At 37.3% G+C, this 20,654-nt stretch overlaps 1 protein-coding gene across 1 annotated transcript in view; it reads right to left on the bottom strand.

Moving 5' to 3' along the window:
* Positions 1–20,654, bottom strand: part of KAL1 (Kallmann syndrome 1 sequence) — a 65,341-nt gene that overhangs the window by 30,683 nt on the left and 14,004 nt on the right. The window contains exons 5-7 of the mRNA XM_010085521.1: positions 16,631–16,815; positions 11,209–11,338; positions 1,448–1,650 (exon numbers count right to left, since the gene is read on the bottom strand). Coding sequence (XP_010083823.1) covers positions 1,448–1,650; positions 11,209–11,338; positions 16,631–16,815 — 518 coding nt within the window. The remainder of the gene's footprint in view (positions 1–1,447; positions 1,651–11,208; positions 11,339–16,630; positions 16,816–20,654) is intronic.

The following is a 20,654-nucleotide window of genomic DNA, read 5'->3' as shown; positions in this document are numbered from 1 at the left end:
CTTTTGGATTTCCCTATATTCAAGGTCAGAACTTGGTCCTGATTACTGCAATGTTGTATATTGGATCTGTTTTAATGTATTTATATGTAGGATGTACCCTATGCAAAGTGCCAACACATTAAGGACACAACTTTATTGTAAAATTCCCTGTGTTTTGTGATTTAAGGACCAGCTTGTGGAGAGAAAGCTCCCCTCCATCTTTAGGCTGTAGCCTCCACCATGAAGATCTCTAGCCAATGGCAGCTCTCCTGAGAAACACAAACTTTTCTTCCTAGCACGGTCCATCTCTATTCCTATCTTACCAAAGTTATTTTTTTTTTAAAGTACAAGAAAGAGCTACTTTTCTTTTCTATGCATATTTACTTTTGTTTTTGTTTGTTTTGTTTTTAGTACTTAACTGAAGTAGAAACAAAGAGCCAAGTTATCTCAGCCCCTGAAATTCCTCCATATTGTCTACATTTGCAGGGAAATTTCTTTTTCCTGCCTGCCCAAGCACAGAGCTGGTGGTGATGGCTCTGCAGCCTCTGGACCCTAATCACACATCAGTTCCCATGAGAAGGCATGGGTCCAGCATGCTCCCACGGTGGCACCCCTGCTGTGTCCAATCTACTGTAGACGAACTCAGCACACAGCCTTCATTGCCTTTATTTCTCCCAGGGTTTGGTGACTGAGGGACAAAGAGGGAACTATAACCCTCCGGCTGTCATTCCTCACAGTGCAAGTGGGCAGCCATAGCCAAAACACAGTGTTAACACAGACATTGGGACCAAACTCTCATAACGCATTTATTAAGAGCACTGAGAATTAAGTTCAGCCTGTTATCTGTAACTGATTTGTATTTCTATTAACTACTTTAAAGCAATAAGCAATACACTTGAGGATATCACAACAGATAATTCTCCAGTAAAGTAATATTTGATACATCATTCAAGAAACTTGTAGGAACTTGCTGCTATGGAATTATGTCCGATCTTTGGTACAGCAGCTTATTTTAAAAGTTTTGCGTTTGCTTTTTCCTTGGACCTATACTGACTACTTAATAGTTATTCTATATGATAGTGTCACAAGTTGTATTTGCATAAAGAACAATGTTACAGATGATGTTAGTCTTTTTAAATAAAACTAGCACTGTATCTTTAAGAAGCACTACAAAAATAAGCCTGGATTTACATGACAAACAGCATTTAACTTTCTGTGCATCTCTCCTGCAAAATCTTGTAATATTTACCTGCATTTTAAGGCCAAAGTCTACTTCTCTCCCTGAGTTCAGTGAAAGACAGAGATTGAGTGATCAAAATTGTCTGTGGGGTTAGTGATATTAAAAATTAAGACCACTACTTTACAAGCTGCTGAAATCATTGCTATTTATCACATATTTTACACTTACACTCTATTTTGTGCCAGAAATAAGCCATATCTCTGTCTCATTTACTATTTTCTTTCTTACCCCATCGGTAATCTTCCTTCTCTTTTTTTTAGCTGGGATTACATATTTGCTATATGTCCAGCTCCAGAAGACTTTGTAGTGGTGCACTGGGATATCAGGCTCTTCGGGAAGATCCCAAGTAATCATTACATTTACACTCCCATCATTGTTTGCACTGATATTGGCAATTCTGATATTAGATGGAGCTGGTGGAGCGGATGGATCTGGAATTTAAAACAAAACAAAAAGAATTCTTAGTTAAAGATCACCTTCTATAAGATAAAGATCATCTTCATCTTACGTCTTTACCAAGCATACAAGAGCTGGATTAAACATTCTCAATACACTGAAGAAAATTCAGGCAAAAATTTCCCATAAGTGATATGGCTTCTTTGAAAGTCTAGAAATTCAAGCTCTACTGAAATAAAAATTATGGGTTAGCTTCTAGTTTTGTCATTCTTTCATGTTGTTGATAGTTCACAATTATTATGAAGCTTTATCAAAATGTACTAGACTACCAGTTTTCCTTCTGTCATTCACTACTTTAAATACATGGTGAGTGTAAAACATTTGTATTCTACAAGTGGCTTTGTATAGCCACCACAGAAGTGTAAGGTGGAAACACTGAATATTTTTTGGTGTTGCCAGACAATTCTCAGATGATAAAACTCTGTTTCTACATGTTGAATCTTTCTTCAAAATTCTAGTATTGATATCTACCAACACAGAACATAAACACTTCCTTACAATAACACTTCCTTACAATAAATATAATTAAGGTGTAATGATACACTATAATGTCATAGAAGTCTATAGGGGTTTTTTAGAACAACAACAAAAAAATTATTTTCTGTTTTATTTCCCTATTCTGGCTTAATTTCTGGTCAATATCAACTGATATTATTCCCTCAGTTTTCTCTGTGCTGACCCTAGAGACAAGAAGGACACCTGATAGTCAGAGGTTCCAATATTGAACCTTTTCCAGTATTGAATGTCGGGTCGGATCCTCCTTTTGGACCTACTATATAATATCCTGGCCATGAGTTATGTGAATCAATGGAAATTTTGCAGCTGATCTTCTGAAACTCTGATTTGCTATTTACTAACTCCTACTTTTTAGTCCTGCTTTCTAACTCCTACTTTTTAAAAAATGCCCACAGTAGCCAAACATTGCTGAAAAAATATAAGGAAACTGCAAAAACAAAATTTTAGTAAAAGCAAACAGTGTGACTCAAACAAAATTATATCAGGCAGAATAAAGGAAATTCATGGTATTTAAGGCATGTTATGAACCTGAAGCCAAGAAAAAAACAATCTGATAAAAAACAAAAAAACAAAAAACAAAAAACACATTTTCATATAACTTTTTAGTCACATGAGCCAATACTTATTTTCTAGAAATAAAACTGGAGGTGTGCACAGGGGACACCAGGCACTCATTGACTGCATCTTTTTTATAACGGTAAATGAGCTGTTAGATAAACTTTCCAGGCATACTAAGTTCATCAGACAACCCCTATGACAAATGGTCTCACTGAAAAATTTCATTATTTAGGTCATGCAAACTGACACATTCAGAATTAATAAGGACAGCATTTCCTTTTTAAAGATCAGCAGAAGTAAAATAATGGCATATCCTTGTTATTTAACAGGACTCTTGGTTAAAAAACAATGGATGCTCCTGTTTCCTCACACATGCCATTTTAGTTAAATAGTAACGGATGTCCCTGTTTCCTGACACATATAATTCAACTTAACTTTTGGCTATAAAGTTTTACAAAGCATACTTGAATTTAAGAATTCTGGAAATTTAACTTAATTTTCAAAATAATGAGAATTCCTTATTTTTTCTCCCTTGTCTTTTTAATGAGCTTGCAAGCCAGTTCCCTTTATTTTTTTCTTGCTCCAGAGAAGCACTGTCTTTACACTTATTTCCTTACCTGTGAAGTAGCCAACAACTCCATCTTAAAGTATACAAAGCTATTGATATTGGAGGGGATAAATTTAAGAGATTAATTTAGTTAAATGGTTTGCACTGTTCTCTAACACAACTTTTAATTTACTTCTATATTTTAATAAAATAAGTAGATATAAAATGAAATTTAGGAGCAATAAATATAAACAGAATCATTATTCATATATCCAAAATCTTTCATCTTCACTGATTTAAAATGTTAGGGGGGTTTTATGTTATACGACAATGAATTATGGCAATAAAACATTTATAATCTGAACTGCAACATGATCATATTACTGTAGGTGAATTATTCAGTTTATTTCCCAAAAGCACTGTGGATCATGTATTATGTATACATAAGATATTGCATAGAATTAAAATGTTTCAGAGAACATCTTCACAAATGGTCAGATATAAACAAAACCAACTCTAACCACAAAACACGTTTGTCTTCATTCTGCATATATAAAAGACTCTGAGAGTCACTAAAACAATTAAATAGTTCTTCTGGACAAAGTGTATTACACAATTAAAAATATTCTAAAGTCTATTCACCAATATTTAACAGGTCTAAAAGCAAATTACTAGGTTTATGTTCTTCCTTTTACAAACATTTCTGTCCCCATATAAATGCAAGATAGCATGTAATTTTCCTTTTATAAAGATAGTGATTGACCAGAACAGAGCTTTTATATGTCTCAGAATCACAGGAATTTGTTTTTCCTTTAAGGAAACTTCATATATCTCTGTTTTTCCCAGTAGTATAAGCAGAAAAAGAAAACAGTAAGGAAGAACTATGTGCATACTGAAACCAATAGATCATTTCTTCCGACTTCTACAGCACCAGCATTTCACCCTGCACTTTTTACAATTGTACAGTTTATTGAAAACATTATCAGTAGCATTTCTTCTGTCTTCACTGTAAACAGTCCAGTCGGCAGACAAAACGCGGACCCTTACTTGAAAGAAAACCTAGTAGTGTTTCTCTTTTGCTATGGGAGAATGTAAACATTGCATTAAAAATCATTGGGTAGTTACAGTTAAGGAAAGAAAGAACATTCTCTTCAAGGGAATATGCATGGGAAATAATACAGCAATAGCAGAAACATTTTCCTGAAGGCCCATTTTCTTCCAAGTCTTTCCTTTGCAATTCTTGCAAATGTCATCGACAAAAATGCCTTTGAACAGGAGGAAGAGTGGTGGTGGTAGCAGCAGAAGACAGAAAGAAAGGAGATCTGCAGGCGACAGACATGAAAAGGCGAGATGTCTGAAAGTGCCACATTTTCTATAAGAGCTTTTTTAAAACTAGTAAAACTAGACTTAGAGAAAATAATAAACTAGAAGGACATAAGATGTCAAAGATTAACAAACTGAATTTATTACAGTTTTGCATCTAATCATCTGGAAAAAAAAACCTTATCTGATTGTAGAGTAAAATGTTTCTTAGATTTGGGGTGTATTACCTGAAATATGAAGCCACTTAGTGAGCATTTTATACCAGCTGAGGATCCATGTCATATTAAGTATTTCAATACAACTATATAATTTATTATTACTCTTTCTATATATTTCTGCAACACTCATCACTATTACAACTGACAGAGCTATCATTTTGTAAGCCAAAATACCAAGAATATTAGTCTTTTCTTTCATTTGAAAGGACTGAGTTTCATCAGCAAAACAAACAAGTGAGAAGGGATAGCAGCAAGGCAAGATACTGTGATTTCTGTTATTAAGTGATGATGACCCAAACCCCACCCTCAAATACAAAACAAAACCAACAAAAAATCCCTCAGAATTCTCCAAAGCTCCCCGCAAAAAATCAAAACCCCCTAAAAACCCAAACCCCAAAAACCTGTTAAGTAAATGGGCATGTTCCTATATATAGTGCATGCCTGCCAGTTACTAGATAACGGATTAGTTGTTTCTTTTTTTCTGATTTTTTTGAGCCTTCACTATTGCATTATTGGATGGAAAAGTCATGCTTCTACAAGGTGCTCTGTTACATTTATGTCTATGCAGACATTAAAATCAGTGTACAACTCATGCTGAAATATTTCAAAGTCTAATAAGTGGTACTGGATTATAAAGTGTATATACATAAAGTGTTTGTTAACCTGCTGACTATAAAGCGAACAGCCATTCTATTAGTCTTCATATATCTGTGACCCTTTTGACTGGCTGTCCACATGTATAATTCAGATACATGAACATCAAATCAATGGAATGGAAACTACTGCCAGTTTTTAAAATGTAAGGTTCTGAAATTTTATATACATGAATTTATCTGAGCATTAAATCAAATACTTTGGTTTGCAGAAAGAGCGATCCTAGTTGCAGCTTTTCCTTTGCAGTTTATACAACTCAAATAAAATAAAAGGCATTGTATATACACTAGAATTTGGCACAGGCAGCAGTCCTCAAATCCGAAAAAATTCTGATCTCAGCAGCCTGACAAGTAAATCACTTCTCGCTGCTAGAAATGATAGCTTCATTAGGTCAAGGCTGAAGCTGCTGTTCCAGTACATGGAGTAAGTACTCCATTTGTCTGGATTTCATCTGGCTTGAGTATACCCAAAGGAATTCAATTCTTGTCTTGCTGGCTACTTAGCCATCACAAGTGAAACTCTGTCTCCAGTCCCCAAAAGGGAGGATTCCTTGCTGCAAATGAAAGAAAAATAGAAAACCCTCACATCATCGCCATTTCAAAACGCAAATCTTCTGACACTCATATTTGTAAACATGGTGATAGACAATTTATATTTTACAAATTTTTTTTCAGTTAATAGGATCTGGAAGCATTTTGCAATTGTAACAAAACAGTATGGGCAAGCTATACACAAGAATCACATCATACACTGCTGCAACGCATCCACTTTGGCTTTAAATGTGGCAACTCTTGACGAAAACAGTAAATTATTTGGAATATATCTCAGAGAAGAAAATAATGACATTGGCACCAGTATTCTCCTTCTGAGCTGTAAAATTGATAGCAAGTTTGACTCTAATTTAAATGCTTTTTTATAGAACTTTTTCTGCCTTAAAATGGATCTCCCATTGCTATCTTTTAAACACTAGACGTTCCAACTCTAAAAATCTGCTGAAGCTGCTCTACAGACAAGTTTTCAACCATTAAACAATTCCAAGGCATCAGCGAGGGGATTGGCTTTGCCCAATGGAAATGGCACACATAAACCAGCTGTGCAACAGTATAAAAAAATCATTGGTCTCAAAGGAGCAACAGAAAGAGTTTTATTGCCAGGAGTGGGTGTCTGTTCTAGTTTTACTAACACTCAGTAATGTATGCATGAAATCACATCCAGCATGGTACTTACGTGCAGTGAAAACAATGTTGTCTGCTTCCTTTTGCTTGACAATTTATCCTGTGTATGCTAGTGGCTGCCTTCACGTTGAAGATAAAAACCTTGGGCAGAGGTAGAAGGATTGGACGTTTTGGGGTCATTGTGTTCATCTTATAGCCTCTTTTTGTCTAGGAAAATGGCCCAGTATCTCACTACAGTACCAGCAAGTTGATATATTATATGGAAATGCCTAACACTGATCCCTCTAGTGAACTGCAGCCTCTGTTACTAAGACTTCATTCTCATCATAAATCATAAAAAGCTAGAAAAAAATGGCCTAAAAACTCTTACACAAATGCAACAAGTTAAACATTGCATTACTAGTGTCGAGCAGCTTTTGACCAGTTGGGTTAGGCTATTCAGTGCCTGCTTAATGAGAGAAAAGCACAGGTAGCCTTTCATCCAAGGAGACTCATTTATGGGTTGTAGCAAAAGTCCTCTCCTGTTTCCAGAGAAAATGAAGCAGCTTGGAGAGAGACAGTCAAAATATGAAGAAAAATATATTTGTACCTTTCGGGATCAGAAATGTTCTGCCAGGCATTTGTTAGCTTTATTTATTGCTGTTATTGAAAATCGTTGCCACTCAGTTGAGATGAAAAGGGAAGCACACCTAATTTAAAAACCCTGAAATGTGAAGTGGAAACCACTGTCAAAATAGCAGAAAGTTTTGATCGATTTTAGCTGATAGTATCAACCTGAAAATCCATATGCACAGTTCTACTTCTAGGAAAGGATCCTGTCTCCTAGGTGCAGTATTTGCGTCATCTTTCAGCCACTCTGCTCGGAACAGATAGGTAGAGTCTAATCTATGTTTCTTTGTCATTTTGGAATTGTATTTTGGTGAAATGAAGCATCACTTCATTTCATTTGAAGGGCCATGCCAGACAAGCACATGCAAATCCTTAATTTCCTTTACAAAACAGAAATAAACAGCATTAAAAAAATCTCCCTGCTTAAGCCCTCAATATTTCATAAATTATCTCAGCTGTGTCACTTTCATTATTTATTATTTATAGATTAATGCCATAAATGAACACATGGGGCAGTGTAAAACAGCTAATAAACCTTCACCTCTAACATGTACAGTATAAGAGCATTAAAAGCTGCAGTAGATAAAAACTCAAAACACAACTAGATGAAGAATGGTAAGCTGGAATGCTTAATGAAATACTCTTGTTTTCCTGGTTTTGTTTTTTCATTACGGAAATTAAACTTATTTGGATAATACGAAGCTTTATGTAGTGATAGAAAAAATAATGGAAATTACATACCTCAGAAGACTTAATATTATTTTGAATAAAACAAAACCTTACTTTGCTGTGTCTACTCACAGATCGTATTTTTTGCATTTACAAAAAACACAGAATAGTATAAAACAGTATTGTGGTAACCAGACAAAAAGTGTCTCCCCAAGTAATTACAGTACCAATGTTTTTGAATGTGCTTTTTAACAGCTTAAAACATTTAGTGACAGAGACTTTGTGGTGCCATATTCCTCCCTAGATTCAGATTATATATCATATTTGTCCTCCTTTAAAGAAAAAACAAACCCAAATGATTTTCTATTTGTTATAATCAATTGGTAAAAGTTCAGCATCTTGTGTGAGAAACTGTCTTAGGAATTGCTGTCATGCTTCCTGACCAAAGGGTTTCTTTTTGAAGGAAACTTCCATTAAGTCTGATGAAGATAATAATCTTCTCTTGGTCTTGGCACAAGAGGGTGAACCGAAACAGTACAAGAACTAATGTGAATTTCTGTCCACACTTCATATAAATGTAGCACAGACAGTCAGCAAACTTCCAAAGGTGATGTGCCAAAGTCCACTTTCTTTTTCCAAACTGGAGGTTAAATGTGCCTGTAGGAGCTCAGCAGGGGCCAGTAGATGCTGGCACTCAAAAAACTAGACACATCTAAGAAGCAGTTTCTTGCCTTTCTGCCAGGCAGGGGCCACCACTTCCCACTGAGCTCCAAAGTAGTAATTAAATGCCTATATGACACTATAGTTGTTACTGCTATGAGTGCCTGCTTGGGGACAGAGATGCTGATTACAGCATCCCAGTATCATTTCTGACAGTCACCACCTAGCAGCATCTAAATCTGTGTCACCTAGCACTTCTGCACGTTTCATCTGAAGAACATGGTATCTTTTTAATAAGCCTGACAATACAAAAGCCTCTAAAGTAGTCAAATGAGCTGCCAGAATAGGATGATTTTGGCTACGAAGCTGAGAGCTGACAGAACTGCTTGCTGTTAGTCTGGCAATTCACAATTCTCTGCCAAGGGCTGGAATTCAGATTTGAAAATTGTTATTTTGAGCGTTATAGAAGCCATTTGAACAATGCTGGCTATATACTTTCTGCCATTATCAAGATCCTTTTATTTTGGTTTATTAGGCAAGAACGTGCAGAGGTACTACCAGCTCCTGCTCTCCTTGCCACAAAGTCCTGAAAGTGCTCCCCACCTCCACCAGACAGCCATGAGCAGCACTCAAGGAGAGCAAGTGCTTCAGGGGTAGCTGCAGAGACCACAGAAAAAGAAGACTCTGGTATCTAACATATAATCATTTCAAAACCACAAGCTCCTGAAACACAACTCACTGCCAGCTGGGCGGCTGTTCTGACGAAATATCCTTATGTGCTTATCCTGCTCTTATGCTGTTCTCCAAAAACTCACTTTTGGCTGGGGTCAGATACTGGGCTAAAGAGACCATCTGTATGACCTACCATGGATGTTCTTGCAGTCATTACCAATGTAGGTATTTTGAACAATATACTCCTGTGGCTAGCACACTCAGTAGGAGACGAATTTTTTGGAAAGTAATACAAATCCTGCCTGAAAATGTCATTCTTAAGCCAAAACCTCAGTGATATCATGATATACCTTTATGCAATTGTGATTATAGTGGTTCCAAGCAGAATAGTTGGAAAATCTTTACAAACTCAGTAAAACAACTGACAACAATGTGAATTTAAAAGAAAGTTGGTGCCAGATTCAGCAACACAGTGCTGCTGTATCTGCTGAAGTGCTGCTCATGAAGAAAAGCAAAGAGAAAGCTACTGCTGCTGCTGAGTCCTTGCAGTAAGCTCAACACAGTTTGAAGGAACTGTATTTTTGATGTGACCGAAATTATATGTTACTTAAGTATAATAAATTTTTAAAATAATACTTCTTTTATACTTGAAAATGTCACAGCAGTAATGAGACAGCTGTGCCAGCCAACCTTCCTCCCACAAATGTGGTTATAGCACCAAAAAAGTATTGAATCTAACATACTTATTCAGTAAGTAATTAAACCATCCATACCAGCCACAGCACTCGAATGCCTCTATAACTTCAATTACAATACAATTTTTTCTAGGACTGACTATGGACAAATAGCAAGCTAAAGCTAGCACTGGAACTCATAGATGGCAACTGCCTGTACTGCAAGATAGTTCTATCTGAAGAAGGAGGAGGAAATGTATTCCTCAAAGTATGTGTTGTCACTGCTAAAACAAGGACAAGTCTTTCTGTTAGAAACTACCTCTATCAGTAGAGCGAAGAGTGATAGATCTCATTCTGTAGCACTAAAGTCAACTAGCATGGTCTGGCTATGCCCACACTATCGACAGTCTTTAAGAGAGGGTGACCACATCCAGACCACCTAATGTGTCTGGAATATTTTCTGGCCTGTGCTAACTCCCATACTATGCCTGAGTGTCATTCAGGAAAATTCTGCTTTGTGTGGGTCAAAGGCACATGAGGGACAATGCCAGCAACTTCACAGGATGGGAGATCTGTTTCCATCTCCCCCACTCCCCAAGTACTGTTTACAGGTACAGAAACAATTTTCAAAATTATTTTATTACCCAAACCCTTGCAAAACCAGAAATGGCAACAAAAATTCCTACAATACTTTGTGGATTGTCCAGCATGCCTTTCTAATGAAGAGAAACATGCTACTTAGCATTTATGCCCTTTTTATTTTTAAGCCCTTACCATTAGTGCTAGCAAGGGTAAAGTTATATTAAGAGAGCCTGCAGTTCCATCAAAACAATGCCGCTCCAATTATTTAGATACAGACAACAAAATACTTCAGTACTCTGTGAAACACATGGCAGGAACATATTTCTCATAGCTAACAGGAAAAATAAGAGAAACCTCTCAGAATAACACGCTGAAACCCCAGTTCCTTCATGTTTTCATGGTCAGGGTCATGTTGTTTGATACCAATCATGCAGAAAATGTTTAAATGGAGGTTTGTCCGTTGAGACCCCTTACTGATAAAAGAATAATGACATCTTTAACCTTTAATTCCTTTGCCAACTTCAAACAACTCTCACACTTTTTCTAAAGCCAGTGGCAAAACTATCCAAAAACCCACCTGTTAAAAACCTTCTGCCATGAAAGTAGGCAGATCAGGTTGTGCTCCACATGTGAGTGAGTGGAAGGTGAGCACCAGACATAGGGAACCAAAACCAACCTTTTGAGGATCGGAAGTGCTTGCTGGGTGCTGTGAAGCCTCTCGTCCCATGCACATTGACAGCTGCCACGCGGAACTGGTACCACCTGCTTGCTCGGATATCTGTCAGACGAATCCGCTCATCCGTAGTCTGGTGGGGAAAATGTCACACTTACACTTGTTGTTCTGACATGGTTAGTTGTGCTATCATCTTCCATGCAGCAACTGGTTAGTCAGACTGAAGGGAAGGGGACGCACTTCTTTAACATGCACCACTGTCAGCAGACTGTGTGCAAGCACCTCACCTGACTCCGAGCATCATTCTGCACTGCAAAGCATTTACAGCTGTGAACAAAATCATATAACCACCCAATGTTACAGTGCATTGCAGGTCTCTTTTGCAAAAAAAGTAACCTTTAGAAAATTGGTCAAGTGTTAAATTCACAAAATTAGGTGTCCAGGTATCACAACCTTCACCAGTGTACAGGGCTTAGCTGTTCAGGTGTTGATGTTTCAGGGAACTCATTGCCCTGGGTCACAGGAGTCATTTCTCCAATTCTCAATTCTTAGAGAATTAAGGGTCCAAAATGGCTTCACGAAATCCAGTGCTGTGAGAAGCTGCCTTTTCTGGTTCATAGGAAACACGAAACCCTCAGGTAATGAATGTAAGCCTTCTTCAGATCTTTGGCACTTCTGTCAAAAACACACTCACAGCCTTAACTCTTCCCTGCAGACCTTTCTCAGGTCATAGGAGATGACCTTTTCTCCAACAACACCCACTGAGACTGTTAGTGTCATGAGTTCAATTTCCACCTTCTGTGAGGAGTGCCTTAACTGCTGAAGTATGGAATAAGCGTAGATGCACTCTGAACAGGCTACTGCTGCAACTCAGATCAGGATCAGGATCAATATCTAATTGTAATTAACTAGTTACTAGTGGGTTTTTTAAAACAGATTTGCTGAATTTAGTTACAAGGCAAGCATAATCTGAACAGATTTGACCCCAAATTCCTCAGCTAAGGAATCCTGTTTATCATTTGCATCAGCTAAGTTATTCTGCTAGGACTGATCAAAAGAAAGGATTTCAGTTGTTTCAGTCTTCCATGGCAACCATGAAATACTGTAAAAACAAACAATCTGTTGATCCATATCACCAAAATTATTTTAATTTATGAACATGCCTTGGGTCTATTACTTTCATAATTCATTTTGTTGGCAAAGCTCCTCTTAAACTTAACTGTATGCAGGAGGTGTAACCCCTGCATCATAAACTACTTCGCACCTCTAAGCAACCTTTACACAGATTTAATAAGTTTCAAGAAAAAGCTAAATACAGCTGAGATATCTTGTACTACCTTAATGGTAAATTGATTTTGTTTGTTTAACTGCTTCAGTTAGTTCCCACTACTTAAGTATGTTTGGAGCTGATATTATAATATTCAGAGTCTTATCAATATCTTGTATTAATGTAAACCCACTAAATGGCCTGCTGAGGGGTATTACAGTAATCAATAGACAGTTTCACTGTGTTCATTCCCTTTCTCTCATACTATCAATCCTGGATTCCTTTCTTTAGGGCAAAGGTTTAATGGAAATAGGAGAGCCTTACCCTGCTGAGTTCATAGCTCTGCATCTTCTTTTGAGACAACACACAGTGATAAAAGTATTTGCAGTTCAGAGAGTAAAGGGATACCATCCAGGGCATCAGAAGAGTTGAGTTTATGTTTCCTCTGATACAGAAGAAACCTGACAGTGCTGCAGCCACTACTCTATCAGAGGACAGCAGACTTCCCGTATTTCTAGTGAATCCAATTCCATAAAAGGTGGGCACTCTCTAAGAATGCTTACCAAAGCAAGACCTCTCCTGGGAGATGAGGAAATAAACTTTTATTGTACAGGACTGGTGGTGAGGTCCAGCAGAGATTTCTCACTGTAAAGAGCTGAGAAACTTTTTGGGATACTCAGAACCAGAATTTTAGATGTCTCAGAAGCTTTAAGTTTCAAAAAAGATTAGCTGTCCACAGAGTTTAGACAATTCTGAGGCGAAGCAGTAAGGTGTGTCACAATCAAGCTAGCAGTAAATACAGCTCCTTATTTGTTTTAATAAAGGAATAAATTAATAAGGAAACTTCATTATTGTCTGCCCATATGTATACATACATATATGTGTATGTGTATATATATATACACGTATACACACACATACTTGACATCCATTCACACAACACAGTTGTATTCTCTCTGAAAGTAACTGACCTGGCATATTTGAATCAACTTAATTAGCTTAATGCAATTAACTCTCTAAGATTCCAATGGAAACATTAATACTATTATTTTTAGAAACCATTAGCACTAAACAGGATTGTAAGTTTGTTCACAAGATACACGCTATTCTCATGGCATAGTGCAGCAGGTCCTGCTCAGCTGGTTAAACCTTAAAAAATTGTAGTGTAAGAAACTTGGCATGACCACTTAGGACAGTGTACATCATAGCTAACCAGGCTAACTGGTATCTTAGTTCCTGTAGTTTATAAGTAACCAATGGAAATTAGTTAAAAGGTTAGTTATGCCAAGTTTTACAAAAAATGTGCAGTAAAAAACCTAAAGTTAAAAAAAAATCCTTTCTTCCTGAAGTGAAAAATAGCAAAAGCTGTTTTCAAGGTGTTTGCTTTCTTTACACACTTGGAGAGTTAAACAAATAACACACTAACAGATTGAGCTTTCCCCCTTAAAAAGAAAATATCAAAAAAGACCTGATGACACAATGCAATACAAAGGAAATGAACTTTTTCAAAATTATTATTTCAATGCCAAATAAAAATTTATGTGAGACATGAGAAATTACTTGCTTAGCTCATGTAAAGGCAATAGAAAACAGCAAAGTTTGGTGGTTTTTTTTTTTTTAAACAAATAACTTAAGATAACGTTATTGAAAATTATAACCCCATTTCTTCTTGGACAGATAGTAAAAACAGAGTACTGGATGAGGAACTCTGATAAAATATTATGAAATTTCTTATAGGAAGATGCAAACAATAACTTTGCATAATTACACTACATATGGGCATAGGCATAGAGAAATTCAGATCCTCACCCACAGCCTTTTTGATCTTCGACTGCTTTTTACGTGCTCTCTAGTTTAAGTCACAGAGTAATGAAAGAGCCAGCATCATCTCCCCTGGACTGGCATGCCCCAAGAGTTCTCAGCCGAACAGCTGAGCTCTCTGCAGCTTTTGCCTACAATTAATGACTCATAGCCCAATGTTTTGGAATCATGCAAGAAAAAACTCTCAGTTATATGGACAAGAAAAGCCCAGAAGCTGTGCACACAGTCACTTTAGTCAAACTGGATATCCATCCTTGTTGCTGATATTGCAAAATAAATTCTATCGCATGCAGCTACACTTAACAAATTTGACTGCCTGGTGGGATGTCTAAAACTACAAACACCATGGAGGTACAATACTCTATAGAGACAGAAATTCTGACTACTAGCACCCCTCAAGGGTGCCCAGCCTGTATGCTCCATAAGGTAGACACAGTTCACAAAGCCATTCAGCCATCCTGAAGCTTGTTCTGAACTGATGTCCCCAGTGGGGTCCATCATGCAATCAAACACGTCTCTTGTGAAGCAGAAGGGACAGCGAAGCTCTCAGAAAGATGTCAGGGAAGGCTTCTCCTGACAGATTAAATCAGCCCCTTCTACCCACATCTAACAGGACCCCCAGGAAAGGCAGCTGTCAGGATTCTTATCACTCTTGCACATGAACACATTTCTGAAACACTCCGGTACATCCACTGCAAGAAGGCAGAGGCATGCTTCCAGAAATGTGCGTGAGGTCTGTTTCTGGGTTGAGAAAAAGCGCAGCAATGTGCTACCTTTGCAGTCTGGATCTACCAGCCAGAAGAGTTGGGATTCTACAGTCTAGCACATATATATGGCATGATAACAGTGAGGAGTAATTTGGATCTGGCTCATTTTAGCTACATGGGATTTTCCTAGTAGCAAAGGCATGAGGTTGCTGAATATGAAGAATACAAATTGAAGACCTGCACCTCAGTTGAGAGATAATAAATAAATCACTGCAATTTTATCTGGTTTGGAGGTGTGCACATTCCCTCGGGCTTGTAAAAGCAGGGTTTCATGCCAGGCTCTGCTGCAGGTGACTTTCTCAGCAAGACTCTAACACAGTGACAGTCCCCTGTAGCACCACACTGAATCTAAGAACTTCCCTTCTGTGTGTTTAGTTTTACAAGCTTGACACTATTTTAAGATAGCTTTTTCCTACACAGTCTGAATTGAGAATGAACACAGATTGTTAAAGAATTTAAACTCCTTAGTTATTTTGTGGATGGTTCTATTTATTCTCTTTCCTTTTTTTCCCCAGCTATAACAATGTTTTGCAGGTCTTTTCAAAATAATCGTTTTATTTTCTTGTCAGCAGGGATGAGGGTGAAACAGTTAAGATGAACGACTAGAACTCTGCCATCCAGGTGGACTGTCAGCATGTTAAAAAAACAGATTGAAACTGGGAAGGAACTAAGTGAAAATTTATGCTCTGTTGGCTGCTTCTCATTAAGAAACATTTGCTCATGAATCTTACATTTTCAGTCTGGATTGCACTTAGTGATAACAGCATGACATCATAGTCTTTTCTGAATTGGGAGGGTAACATCCGAAAAAAACAACTCTATAAAGAAGAGAGGCTTTAGCCCTTTTTTTCACTGTTTTATTTTTAAAAATTAAATAGCCTTTTCACCAATTGTATTTCTCATCTTTTTTTATAACACCCAAGCCATGCCTTGGAGACTGTGCACTGAGTCCCACTGATCTCAAAAGGACAATGTCTCTTATGTGCTTCCTTCAGTGGATTTTGGTATCCAATTCTACATTTTTCAAGAGATTTGTGGCTTTCACAGACTTTAGAATTACCATCTGAATAGATCATAAGTATGTGCTTAGAAGAAAGTGCCACTCTCTGTCCTTATGAAAATCAAGCCTCCAGATAGTTCTATAGATTTTAATCTATACAGAGCAAACCCACAAAATAAACTCCTTTTGAAAACATAAACTTCAGAGTATTTTTTCTTTCGGGGACAAGGAAACCACTATTTACTTCTTTACTGATATATTCACACATTTTTTATTAAGTCATTTTCAACACATGCCAAAGGTATTTGATGTATTTGATTTCTACAACTGAAAAACTGGAAAATACTGAAGTTTATTTCTCCTGAGTAAATCTAGAAAACAGTTCATTGAGCAGTGAAGTAAGGCCTTGGAGATCTGAATTCTGTTTGCAGCTCTGTCATGACCAGGACAGAGACCCTATAAAGGGATCCCTCTGCATGAGCCTCCCCACCTGCGATCTAACTCTTCTCTGACCTGGAGAAGACTTTTAGATCATAGCAAGGGGTGTATATTGCTTTACAAAGAGCTGACCTGTGCCACAGTTTGCCAGTTAGTAGCATCATCCTCACTTGGATGGATTCCTTGGTTCCACCTCCTCTGAACAACATAGATCACAGGCTCAATGGAAATATTAAATTTTGAAGACCACTTCACCTCCAGGTCTCCAGTCTGAAGTTCTATGAATTTTAATTCTTTTCGGGGTTTCAGTGGAACACCTGTAATAGAAACGTGTAGACAAAAATATGTGAGTAATTTACAAGACGTGATTAAACGATATGCAGAGAAAGTTGTATAAAAAATAATAACAAAAAAAGGAGATTGTTGTTCAGACAGAAGGAAAAAACAGGAGAATGGACAGGCTGCTGAGCATGGGAGTTTCAGAAGTGCTCATAGCTGACCTACCTCTGCTAACAGTAAAACTTGTTTTTAAAAATCTTCAAAATCTTTTTTTTATTTCATTTAAAATGTAAAGGATCTGAAAGTTGTAATTTAAAACTGATCTGACAGAAACCTCTTTCCAAATATTATTTGATAACCTGGAGAAAGATCCCCTTGATCTCAAGCAGAATCAGATATACCTGTTGTTTAGTCTTTCATCTAATTTGTCCTTAAACACATCTAATGACAAAATTTCCACAGCATCACATAGCAATCTGTTCCACTACTTCTCTATCCTTACAATTAGAAAGCTTTCTCACTACCTTGTTTATTCTCCTCCACTGCATCTTAAACTCAGTACTTGTCCATGATGTTCATGGATTGTGGAGAACAGATTCCTTCTTTCATCTATGGAGGAGCCTTTTATGTACAGCAAGACCATTATCATGTCTCTGAATGTTTTATTCTTCAGTCTAATAACCACAGTGCACTCCGTTTGCCTTTTAAATCAGTGTTTCCAGTCCTCTGATGATTCTTGCAGTTGTCTCTGGAAACTGTCCCATTGACCCACAGCCCTTCTCCAGAGTCAAGCCTAAAACTGGACACAGACTGTGTCTAAGCTTTTACCAGTGTAGACTAGAGAAGCAGGATTATTTCACACTTCTTAAATTAGCATGATGTACTTAAGAAAGCTGTTTGCCTTCTCCATAGCAGCATGACTCACATGCAGCTGGACTGTATGACGCCTCACTCTCCATGCTTCCCTAAAGATCTAGGAGAGGTAATTCCAAGGCATCTTGGAATAGATATATCTAATGTATATTGTCCAATTGTTACTTTTCAGAGAAAAAGATGTCTTTCTAAAATTTGACAGTAATTTCTCATTACACAGTGACACTGAAGGACAGTTATTTCTGTTGTTTATACTGCTGGTAATATCACCTTTCTGAAAACATCTGCAGTAGCCTGAAGGGAAAAACAACCCTTCAAATTTGGCATCTTTTGATTAAATCAACAAACCAAGTGTTAAATACATTGCTCTAGACAGACTTTAGGAACTCATATATTTCAGTGCACAGCATTTTGTCACTTCAGGATATGTCACAAACAAGATTTCTATGATGACATATAAACCTTCTTAGCAAGTTATCATATGCACTTTAGTTATTTTGTCATTTCAGTGGGTGTCCACATAAGTCCAGCTGTATGTGCTGGTTCAATAAATTGTTTCCTACTCAGTCTGCTACAGATGATTGAATATCAAAATTTCCTCAGGTGAGCAAACCACTTTTATATTTTAAGAGGTCATCTCCTAAATCTGATTATACGATTAGCTATAAGAAAATAAAAATTTATAGTGTAGCCCTTGTAGAAACCTAAAATCAACCTGAGGAAAATCCAGTACTTAAATCTGGTTATCACAGCAGTTTAAACCCCAGATATCCTTCAACAGCCAGCAGTCTTAGTCTAATATCATGAACATCACAGAACATGTCAGTTCAGATTTCCACATTTGAAAATTCCTCTTTAAGTATGATGTACAACAATCCTACAATTTGCATGTTATGAAAACTTCCATCTGCTTTGCATTACGGGCAGTTGGATTCACTTGATTGCAAGCATCTCAGCCCCTCCGCTGTTACGTAATTACGTGCAGATGGCGCGTGGCAGCACCAATGACCAGAGCGCAGCACAAACGCATTTTAAAACACTTTTGAAGAACCAGCACCATCAATTTCATATCCAGATGTGTAGATCCAATCACTCCTCAATGTGCTTTTTATTATGTAAACGGTCAGCCCTTTCATCGTGCTGGAACAAATTAGTCCTCTAAAGTCTGCAGTGCTTAACTGAAGAATTCAAATCGCTGATTGCTCTATGTGTGCAATATCAGAGCCCAGGAAAAATGTTTCTAAAGGTGTCTTTCAGATGGCATGTGCATCTCCATGCTATGAAAAATAAATGCAGGCTGATCTATCATAAGAACCTGTAACTTTAATGTCAGTTCCCCAGGAATTAAAAAAGTTTCCATAGAAGGGTTTTGGACAGTAACGGGTACATTTAGGGCATCAGTATGATTGTAAATGAAGTTGTTCAAAGACTCAGGGATCATAGAATCATAGAATGATTTGGGTTGGAAGGGACCTTAAAGATCATGTAGTTCCAACCCCCCCTGCCATGGGCAGAGACACCTTCCACTAGATCAGGCTGTGCACCTTTAAAACTGTACACTATTTTTTTAATACAAAATTATTTTTCTTTAAGCGTGAAAAGAGTCTTTAAACTGTGGATGACTATTTGGCTCCAGCTGTCCTGTGGTGATGTTGTCATACCAACATAATCTTCATGTAATCCCTTCACAATTTGCATTGCCCAGATCTGTAGTTTGGTCTGCTGTATGGACTGAGCCCTTACATATTTCAGACAAACTTAGTTAGGCTGGTTTAGACACCATGTACCCTACATCTTTGTTAAAAAGGGGTCCTGGAAGGTTCACACAAGTAGGTGTGTCATCACATCTGAGAGAACACTAACTTCTGAACAGGAAAAAGCTGATGGGTAATTTTTTTCAATTGTCACTAGCTGAGTGTAGAAAAAGCAAATTATAGCAAATTAAGCCAACAAACAATTAACAAGGAACTGGACTTGTCATGTTACTCCAACAACATTTGTAATATATGACTTTGGTGCAATTGTGCTTACATTAATATCCTTTTAGGATTGGGTATTAGCGCTTGATACTAGAGAGTAAATCTAGTTTGTAAACCCAGCAAATTGAATGGGTATTTTATATCTGGTGTTGTAACTAATCTTCAGAGTTTGATCAACAGTGAAACTACATGAACTTCTGTAGACTCTTAGACTCAATCTGAGTTCATTTTCTAGCTGTGAGTGCTGTCAGAATGATAAGAGCAAGTACTAAACTTATTCACTAGATCTTAGTCATGCTTGCAGAGTTTGCTCTTCCTTAGTAACAGGAAGGTCATTTACCCCTGGAGGAAATGAATAGCAAGCCTGTTCCGCTTCTATTTGTCCTTTGTTTCAGAAAGACTGGTTAAGAAAGACTAATTAGCTGAATTCATCAGCTGAGAAGACAGTACAGTACTGGACTTGCCCTTCCTCTGCAAGACATATATGCTCTTACAAGCAAGCACCTCCTGCAGGTAGGTGATAAGATGTCAGAGAAGGTTAGTTCTGTTCTCTAATTAGGCTGAACAGCAGTAGACTTTCCAGCATACAGTTATAGAGCATATCACATCCTGTCATATCCTGTGTCCTCTCCAAAAGCATGTCATCTTATTTTATTTGTTTGCTTGTTTGTTTTGTTTTTACCTTTTCCAGCTGTTACACTTATTGGAATGCTTTGTAGTTGTGGTATGGAGCCTGATCATGGAAATCGTTACATATACAATACAAATGTCAGTTTATCACTCTGGTCATTTGTCTCAAGAAGATGAAAGAAATAACTAAGTGATCCACTTTAATATTTTTCATTTTAAAAGGTGCTGTGTATAAGAGTGTATTAATTCCTTATAGTTTTAAAGGGGCTGCTCCGAAGTATCTTGGAAGCAAGAGAATTTCCCTTCTGCACTGGAAATCTGGATCACAGTATTGCCTGCTGTTCAAAATACTTGGAATACTATCTTCATCAGATTTATGCTTACTCAACCACTAC

The sequence above is a fragment of the Pterocles gutturalis genome, unplaced genomic scaffold (assembly GCF_000699245.1).
Source record: "Pterocles gutturalis isolate BGI_N339 unplaced genomic scaffold, ASM69924v1 scaffold8340, whole genome shotgun sequence".
Taxonomy (NCBI): Eukaryota; Metazoa; Chordata; class Aves; order Pterocliformes; family Pteroclidae; genus Pterocles; species Pterocles gutturalis.
Note: the sequence above shows the minus strand (reverse complement) of the source record. Positions and strands in the feature narration are given on the sequence as shown.